Below are 9,919 nucleotides of genomic sequence, written 5' to 3'. Positions count from 1 at the left end.
GAAGCCGCTGGCCTGTACGTCGGCCAACATTTGGCCCCATGGGACCAGCCTCATGAACTACCTGCGCATGGTGAGCCGGGAGCGGGGAGGGCCGAGGTGGTGTGGCAGCCTGCCTCCCGGGGGGGTGCTCACTGGGTCCACCCCGCGGCCCCCGCCGCCCTGTTCCCCCACCTCCGACCCTGGCCCCCACCTCCTGCTCTCCCTGGGCCTCACTCTCCTGTCTGTCTCTCCTCTCCCGGCCTTCCTCTGCCTGTCTACGCTGCCCTTGCCCTGCTTCTTTGTTCCGTCTCCTCTCATTTGCTGGCATGTTGTCTTACTCGTTTAACTGTGGTCCTTCCTGGTCCCTCTCCCTCTCTCTCGTCTCCTCCATCTCTGTCTCTTCCCCTCTGGGCCCCTGCCACCCTTCCCTCTGCCCTCCTCCCGCCCTGCTAGGTAGAGTATGACGGGCTGACTGGGCGGGTCGAGTTCAACAGCAAAGGGCAGAGGACCAACTACACCCTGCGCATCCTGGAGAAGTCTCGGCAGGGCCACCGTGAGGTGAGCATCCCCAGGACAATGCCAGAGCCTGGATGGAGCTGGGGGCCGGGGCAGGGCGGGGCGGGACCCAGAGGGCTGAGGCATCCTCAGGCAGGGCCTGTGCTGACAGTGCCCTCTCTGCCTCAGATTGGGGTGTGGTACTCCAACCGGACCCTGGCGATGAACGCCACCACCCTGGACATCAACCTGTCGCAGACACTGGCCAATAAGACGCTGGTGGTTACGACCATCCTGGTGAGTGGCCCTTGTGGGGACAGGCGGTAGATGAAGGTGCCTTTCCTGAGTGGTGCCCCAGGCCAGTCCTAGTGAGGAGGAGGGATGCCTGGGCTGGCACGGCACACAGACCAGTGGGGACATGACCCAGGCACCCAACAACTCCTGACTGTGGCCGCGATGTCACCAGCCTAATTGCTGCTGGAGCAGCGGTGGGCACAGACTCTTCCATCAGAGCCATGTCTAGCCCTGGGTGCTGCCAGCCTGCCGATGCATGGCAGAGATGGGAACGACTGGCATCATGAGGATTCCACGAGGCGGTACAGGCGGGGCGCCTCTCGCAGCGCCTGGCCCAGGGTAGGCCCCTGTAAATCCCCATTGCTAGAGCAGTCATTTTGTCACATTTGCCCACCGTGTGTGTTGACACATGCCAACTTATTTAATATCCATCTTGAAGAGGCTCAGAGAGGTGAAGCGACTTGCCCAGGTCACACAGCAAGTATAAGGCATAGCCAGGACGAATGCCATGTCTCTTATAAGGCATAGCCAGGATGGATGCCGCGTCTCTGAGTCTCCAGAGCCCGAGTCTTAACCACTGTGCTCTGAATGTCCAGTCCTCTCCTTCCTGAGCACCAGCCGTGGAGATGGTCCTGTAGCCCCTGGAGTGTCACTCCTGCATTTTACCAGACCAGAGACCGAGGTGCCTTCGTGTGTCAGCGAGGATATATGGAGCACCTGTTCTGCACCAGGCACTGTGCTAGGCCCTTGCAGGTGTCACTCATTAAACCTCTCAGCTATTCGGTGAGGTTTGTTCTATCTTCCTCCTTTTGAAGGTAAGGAAACAGGTCACAGGGCGAGTCCCTGCTGGAGCTGAGTGACATGCTCAGAGCCCCTGCCCTCTCCCCTGCACCCTTCTGCTTCCTGCCAGGAGGCCAGGGAGGGGAGATGCACAGGACCTGGGGAGCAGGAAGCTGCCTCGAGCAGCTGGGCTTCGTAGCAGCTGGGTCCCTGGCCCGCCGGCATCCGTTGTCTGGGCGAAGCCCCTCGGTAACCGTGAGGTGGGCCGGCTGATAACTGTGGATGCTGAGGTTGAGAGGATTACACAGGTTCCGCAGGACGTCGCAGGGCCCCGAAAGCAGCGCATCACAGAGCTATTTCCTCTGTCCCTAGGGAGCTCCTGACCTAATGTGGACCTCCTCCAGGGGAGGGCCAGATGGCTTACAGACGGGAAACCAAACACTTCGTAACAGCCTCACTCAGGGGCCCTGAGGACCAGGCCAGGCTGGCTGGGAGACGGAGTGCCTCTGCACGTGTGGGAGTGGAGCCAACCCCAGAGGCTTCCTGGGGTTCTCGGTGGGGAGCACGGGCGGAGGTCAGGGAGTGGGTATCAGGAGAGCAGGGCTGTGACCCTGGGGGGCTTCCAGTCTTTTCCCACACTTGTCTCCCGTTCTCCCCAGGGCCCCTGAGCCAGTGTTGCCCTCTTCCTGACCTTCATTCTTCTCTTGATGGAGTCATTCATTTGCTCACTCATTCCACAAATATTTACTGAAGCTGCCCTGCGCCAGACCTTACACATATTCTGGAGGCGGAGGAATGAGTCCCAGGTGGTCCCGTGGTCTCCCTATCCTTGAGTGACCCTGCACGGGGGATCCCAGTCTGATAGAGACAGACCTGGACACAATCATTTCCACACAGGGTAATAAGGGACCCCCACAGAAAGGAGGGGCTGCCTCAGCCTTCAAAGGCCTGAAGAAGACTTCACAGAGGAGGTGGTGTTAGACAGGGCTTTAGAAGCTGTGTAGGAGTTGGGTGCACAGAGAAGGAGGGGCCTGGCCTTCCAGGCAGCAGGAACCACAGGAGCAGGGCCCTCAGGAGGTGTTTGCCAGATCGGATGCGGAGGCAGCGGCCTCAGTGTGCACAGCTGGACCTGCCCATTCGTTCACTAACATTTTCAGACTTGTGTTTCTGGGCTGGGCCTGCTCCAGGCACTTGGGGATTCAGATGTGAGTCAACCTGGGCGCCGGGGACAGGAAGCTTTCAGGGCTTGTCTTATTCCCTGCTCTGTCCCTTGGGCCTGGGGTGGTGCCTGGCACCTAACAAACATGGAGGGGTGGTGAGTGCTGTGACAGAGGTGGGGAAGGGTCTCTGGAGAACTTAGACCGTTAAGCAGGAAGGGGCAGGGCCAGATATGGGTGTCAGAAAAGCGGGGCCCTGAGGGAGGCTGCAGGAGAGAGAGACGCCCCAGGTTGGGGAGGATGAGGCCTGAGCTGTCTGGGGCTGTGGGGAGGGAGGGGATCTGATGTGGGATGTTGATGGGCTGGGCTGGGGGAGGGAGCAGGTGGGGTGGAGGCTGGGGCTGTCCCTGGGTGGTGCCCACACATCTGGAGCTGAGCGAGGGCGGGCTGGTGCCAAGACCGAGAGAGGTCCCTCAGGGAAGCTGGGGGTGCAGGAGAGGTACCCCAGGGGATGAGGCTTTGCAGGGCCCTTCCCCAATCCCCAGGCCCCGCCCCCTCCCAGAGAGGTTCTCCCTTCATCAAATTGGGACATGTCATCCTGCTCTTTGGTGCCTCTGGGGTCAGACAGACCTCACTTGCATTCCTGGCTTTGCCTGGACCTCAGGTCATCCAACTCTCTAGGCTCCATACGTTCATCTGTAAAATGGGTCTAATAGTCCCACCTTGAAGGGCTGTGGGAGGATGGCATGAGATCAGCAGGCCCCCTTGGCAGTGTCCTGCTGGGAAGATGTGCTGAGCACATGTGAATCCCTTTTCTCTCCCCGTCTGGCATCATCAGTAAGAATAGCAGTTGGGAATTCCCTGGCTGTCCAGTGGTTAGGACTCTGCGCTTTCACTGCTGAGGGCCGGGGTTCAATCCCCGGTCGGGGAACTAGGATCCCACAAGCCGAGGAGTTGGGCCAAAAAAAGTAAAGAATAGCCATCATCGTGGCCAGAGTCTTTGAGCTGTATGTTGAGCTCTTTGCTGGTGTTACTTGGCGTTCATGGCAGCCCTGAGGCAGGTACTATTGTGAGCTCCGATTTTCAGACAAAGCTAAGGTGCAGGAGGGTTAGGTGACGTGAATCGCGCAACTAGAGGATGGCAGAGCCCATGTACTTCTACGTTGCGCCACACCACGTCGATTTCTGCTTCTTTCCAAGCCCTTGCTTCTGCGTTCTAGGCCTGGCCCTGCCGTCCGTTCACTTTGTGACCTGGGTGGGTTTCTTCTCTCTGTCCTCAGCTTCCTCCTATAAAATGAGGGAACTAAAATATTCATAATAAACTAAAGGGGGTAAACTAGATACGGGTCCTTTAAACTGCCCTCCAGGAAGTCTTGGATATGGAATTGGGTCCTGGCTTCACAAAAAAGGTCCAGGCAAGCAGCTTGTGAGGAACGTTCTAGAACCCACCCTACTTTAACATTTCTTAGTTTCAAGGGATTTTTATAGAAGTGTAACATGCATACAGAAATTTGCACAAATCGTTAAGTGTACCACTCACTGAATTTGCAATTACTGAACACACCTGTGGGACCAGTTCTCCCACCCCCAGCTCTCCATATGCCCCTTCTGGTCTCTAACTGCCCCCCAGGTTAGCTTTGCCTGCTTTGAACTTCACATAAATGGTATCATATTCTATGTTCTCTCTCTGGTCTGCCTTCTTGTGCACAACACGTGTTTGTGAGATTCACCCACGTTGCTGCAGATGGTTTAGTCTCGTTATATGTCCTGTTATATGAACGAACCGCGATTTACTTACCCACCAAATTGACGCGCATTGAAGTTGTTTCTAGTTCTTTTGCTATTGTGAATAGTCCTGCTGTGAACACCCTACCACACGCCTTTCGGTGAACATGTATAGGCATTTCTGTCGAGTGTATTTGCAGGAGTGGAATTGCTGGAGTTTTCCAGCCTCGGTAGATACTGCCAAAGCATTTTCCAAAGTGGCGGTACCACTCCCCATTCCCACCCACAGTGTGTGAAGGAGAATTCCAGTCGCTCCTCAGTTTTGCTGGTGCTGAGTATAGGAAGGTGCCCACCCTATTGTAGTTTTAACTTACATTTCCTTAACGACCGTGGAAGGTGACCAATTTTTCATATATTTGCCTGTTTGGAACCTTCTTTTGGGAAGTCCCTGCTCAGATCTTTCTCTATTTTTAGAAAATTGGAATATCTGACCTTTTTATTGATTTGTAATCTATTTATATGTTCTGGATATAAGTTCTTTGTTGGAATATGCATTGCAGAGAACTTCTCCCACTCTGTGGCTTGCCTTTTCACTCTTGGTGGTATTTTTTTTGTCTGTGCCGTGCAGCTTGTGGGATCTTAGTTCCCCGGCCAGGGATTGAACCTGGGCCCTCGGCAGTGAAAGTGAGGAGTCTTAACCAGTGGACAGCCAGAGAATTCCCCTGAATAGTATCTTTTTTTTTTTTTTCAATATTTATTTATTTACTTGGCCATGCCAGGTCTTAGTTGCGGCATGCGGGATCTTCGTTGCTGAGTGCAGGATCTTTGTTGTGGCGTGCAGGATCTTTAGTTGCAGCTTGTGAACTCTTATTTGCAGCATGCGGGATCTAGTTCCCTGACCAGGGATTGAATCCGGGCCCTCTGCATTGGGAGTGCAGAGTCTTAGTCACTGGATCACCAGGGAAGTCCCCCCAGTGGTATCTTTTGATGAAAAGATTTTTAAGTTTTCTAAAGTCCGTTTTATCCTTTTCTCCCCGCTTTACGGTTAATGCTTTTATTTTTTTATTTATTTACGTACTTACTTATTTATTTTTGGTTGCGTTGGGTCTTCGTTGCTGCGGGCAGGCTTTCTCTAGTTGTGGCGAGCGGGGGCTACTCTTCATTGCGGTGCGCGGGCATCTCATTGTGGTGGCTTCTCTTGTTGCAGAGCACGAGCTCTAGAGCATGTGGGCTTCAGTAGTTGTGGTGAGTAGGCTCAGTAGTTGTGGCGCACGGGCTTAGTTGCTCCACGACATGTGGGATCTTCCCAGACCAGGGCTGGAACCCGTGTCCCCTCCATTGGCAGGTGGATTCTTAACCACTGCACCACCAGGGAAGTCCAGTTAATGCTTTTAGAATTTAAGAATTCTTGGGATTTCCCTGGCGGTCCTGTGGTTAAGACCCCACGTTTCCACGGCAGAGGGCATGGGTTCGATCCATGGTCGGGGAACTAAGATCCAACATGCCATGCAGCACGGCCAAAAAAAAGAGTTCTCTGCCTACCCCAAGTTCATAAAGCTAGTCTCCTATATGTTTCTTGCAAACGTAATAATTTTGCCTTTTACATTTAGATCTACAATCCACCTAGAATTGACTTTTATGTGTTATGTGAGGTAGGGGGGATCAGAATACATTTTTTCCATATGGATGTTTTATTGAATGGCACCATTTATTAAAATGTTCATTCTTTCCCCCTTCAGCACAGTCTTACCCTTGTCATAAATCAAGTATCCATTTATGTGTGGGTTTCCAAACTCTCCATTCTATTGTCTGTTTGTCTGTCTTTGCCCTAATACCACATTGTCTTAAACACCATAATTTTATTTAATGTAATTAATTAATTAATTAATTTATTTATTTTTAACATCTTTATTGGAGTATAATCGCTTTACAATGGTGTGTTAGTTTCTGCTTTATAACAAAGTGAATCAGTTATACATATACATATGTTCCCATATCTCTTCCCTCTTGTGTCTCCCTCCCTCCCACCCTCCCTATCCCACACCTCTAGGTGGTCACAAAGCACCGAGCTATCTCCCTGTGCTATGCGGCTGCTTCCCACTAGCTAGCTATTTTACGTTTGGTAGTGTATATATGTCCATGCCACTGTCTCACTTTGTCACAGCTTCCCCTTCCCCCTCCCCATATCCTCAAGTCCATTCTCTAGTAGATCTGTGTCTTTATTCCCGCCTTACACCTAGGTTCTTCATGACTTTTTTTTCCCTTAGATTCCATATGTGTGTTAGCATACGGTATTTGTTTTTCTCTTTATGACTTACTTCACTCTGTATGACAGGCACTAGGTCCATCCACCTCACTACAAATAACTCAATTTCGTTTTCTTTTTATGGCTGAGTAATATTCCATTGTATATATGTGCCACATCTTCTTTATCCATTCATCTGTTGATGGACACTTAGGTTGCTTCCATGACCTGGCTATTGTAAATAGAGCTGCAATGAACATTTTGGTACATGACTCTTTTTGAATTATGGTTTTCTCAGGGTATACGCCCAGTAGTGGTATTGCTGGGTCGTATGGTAGTTCTATTTTTAGTTTTTTAAGGAACTTCCATACTGTTCTCCATAGTGGCTGTACCAATTCACATTCCCACCAACAGTGCAAGAGGGTCCCCTTTTCTCCACACCCTCTCCAGCATTTATTGTTTCTAGATTTTTTGATGACGGCCATTCTGACCGGTGTGAGACGATACCTCATTGTAGTTTTGATTTGCATTTCTCCAGTGATTAATGATGTTGAGCGTCCTTTCATAACACCACAGTTTTAAATTGTCTTAATACCCAGTAGGGTAAATCCTCCAGTTTTCATGCTCTTCTTTAGGATTGCTTTGGTTCTTTTGATCTTTTACATTTCCATATGCATTTAAATATCATCTCTAAAATTTAAAAAATATTTTAATATTAAAATTTTAAACTGGGGGCGGGACAGAAGTTAATTAAATAGAATTAAGTAGCATTCAGTTTAATTCTACACTAAATAGAATTCAAAGCGTGTGGCGGGGGGTAGTGAAAAAATCCATCCCCTTCCCTCTCCAGTCCCCCAGTTTTTCCCCCGTCCTCCCAGATATGTCTGAGCAAGTACAAGCCCATACCCACTTTTTCCTTCACAAAGGATAGCATATTGTACACGTTGTTCTGTAGCTTGTTTTTTTCCTCTGAATATATCTTATAGAACTTGTTATTTTAGTAGTTGCCTGGGATTCTTTGATGACATCAATAATCTTTTTAACCTGTTCCAAATTAGGCTGTTTCAGTCTTTGTTCCTGATACAAGAAATGCTGCCGTGATTCTCCTGGACCTACATTTTTGTGTACAGGTGCATAGCCATTCGTAGGATGAGTTCTTAGAATCAGACTTAGCAACATCCCACTGTCCGTCTGCAATGCTGGGCTTCTGCAGAAGATTCTTTTTGAAGAAATCTGAAAACCTTGGATTAGATGCTTCTTAAAACCCTTGGATCTGATGGTCTGGGGCTGCGGGTTGAGTGCTAGATCATTGTTTTCTGACCTAGCGTTCTGTTCACAGGCCTCAGTCCCTGTCTTTGGCTCTGTCAGCTCCCACCTGATCCTGAGGCCTCAAACCCAAATCCAGAACCCAGGTGCCTCAGTCTTGAATTTGAACATCAGCTTGGCCTGGTGGAAGGAACAAGGGCAGCAACTGGATTTTGAATCCCAGCTCTGCCCAGTCTCCCCTTCCTACTGCCCTGCTTCAGCTGTGTGACCTTGGGCAAAACACCTGACCTCTCTGAACTTCGGTTTCCTCCTGTGTACATCAAGAGGGCTGTATGAGCACCTTTGAGCTCTAACACTGGGTGTTTGTCTAGAGAATTCTTGATTTCTGATTCTCTAGCTTTGATACCCGGCCAGGCCCCTCCGTCTCTGTGTCTAGCTTCTCCCAGCTCTGCTCTTGTTTAGTCTGGCATAGGGCTTAAGAGCAGAGCTTTGGACTCAGCCTGACTTGTCCATCTCAGCCACTCACTCCTTCACTTCTCGGGACATGTGTCCTCATCTCTCAAATAGAGGTAATAATACTGACCTCCTACGCTGACAGAATAGCTGTCACACAGCAAGCCCACAAGAAATGCTAGCTGCTGCTGCTATTATTAGTATTATCTCATTCCTATTCCTGGTTCCACAGTTTGGGATTTGAAAATGTGGTTTGGGAGAGAGAGAAAAGCACTGACTTCCCTCCATCCCATCTCCCCTCAGCTCTGAGACTTTGTTGGGGTCCTGGAATCTAGTCTATAGGTACCTTATAGTACCCATCACTGTATAACAAACCGCCCCAAAACCTGGAGGCTTCCAACAATAACGATTATTATTTCTCACAATTCTGTGGGCCAACTAAGCAGTTCTGCTGAGCTCACTGTGGTTGCATTCAGCTGCTGTCTAGGCTGGGCTGTTGGCCGGCACATCTCGGTTCACTCATTCTCCCTCATCCTTCAGCAGGCTGGCCTGGGCTTCCTTTTTTAAAAAAAAAAAAATTTATTTATTTGGCTGCGTCGGGTCTTAGTTGCAGCACGCGGGATCTTTTGTTGTGGCGCATGGGCTCCAGAGTGCACAGGCTCAGTAGCTGCAGTGCGAGGGCTTAGTTGCCCCGCGGCATGTGGGATCTTAGTTCCCTGACCAGGGATCAAACCCACGTCCCCTGCGTTGGAAGGCAGATTCTTAACCACTGGACTACAGGGGAAGTCCTTGGCCCGGGCTTCCTTACACTGGGGTCCCAAGAGATCGCTGAGGGCCCAGGCTCTGAACGTCAGACGGCACTACTTCCAACGCATTCTGTTGTCCAGAGCAAGTCTCGAGGGCCGCTCAGACCCAAGGAGTAGAGAAATCTGCTCTCTCTTTTTTTTTTTTTTTTTTTTTTTTTTTTCCCGGTACGCGGGCCTCTCACTGTTGTGGCCTCTCCCGTTGTAGAGCACAGGCTCCGGACGCACGGGCTCCTGACGCGCAGGCTCAGCGGCCATGGCTCACGGGCCCAGCCGCTCCGCGGCATGTGGGATCTTCCTGGACCGGGGCACGAACCCGCGTACCCTGCATCGGCAGGCGAAATCTCAACCACTGCGCCACCAGGGAAGCCCCGCTCTAACTCTTGACGGGAGGAGCTGCAAAATACTGGGCATCTACCTTGGAGCTCAGTAATTTTGTGCTGAATGAATGAGAGGTGGCAGAGGTCACTTGACCTCTGTGAGCCTCAGTTTTGACCTCTGTGAGCCTCAGTTTTCACATTTGTAAAGTGAGTCTAAGGATACCTCCCGTGGAAGGTCACTGTAAGGAATTTTTTTTGTTGTTTTTTTTTTTTGAGGTACGCGAGCCTCTCACTGTTGTAGCCTCTCCCATTGCGGAGCCCAGGCTCCGGAGGCGCAGGCTCAGTGGCCATGGCTCACAGGCCCAGCCGCTCCGCGGCATGTGGGGTCTTTCCAGACCGGGG

General features: G+C 51.0%; 1 protein-coding gene across 1 annotated transcript in view; it reads left to right on the top strand.

Annotated features, from left to right (window-relative positions):
- GRIK5 (glutamate ionotropic receptor kainate type subunit 5) overlaps window positions 1–9,919 on the top strand; it is a 47,601-nt gene that overhangs the window by 10,420 nt on the left and 27,262 nt on the right. The window contains exons 9-11 of the mRNA XM_007458594.1: window positions 1–70; window positions 433–537; window positions 664–771. The exon at window positions 1–70 is cut by the window's left edge and continues 24 nt beyond it. Coding sequence (XP_007458656.1) covers window positions 1–70; window positions 433–537; window positions 664–771 — 283 coding nt within the window. The remainder of the gene's footprint in view (window positions 71–432; window positions 538–663; window positions 772–9,919) is intronic.

Source organism: Lipotes vexillifer, unplaced genomic scaffold (genome assembly GCF_000442215.2).
Source record: "Lipotes vexillifer unplaced genomic scaffold, Lipotes_vexillifer_v1.1 scaffold371, whole genome shotgun sequence".
In the NCBI taxonomy this organism is placed as follows: Eukaryota; Metazoa; Chordata; class Mammalia; order Artiodactyla; family Lipotidae; genus Lipotes; species Lipotes vexillifer.
The sequence above is the reverse complement of the archived record's forward strand: the minus strand, read 5'-3'. Positions and strand labels throughout refer to the sequence as shown.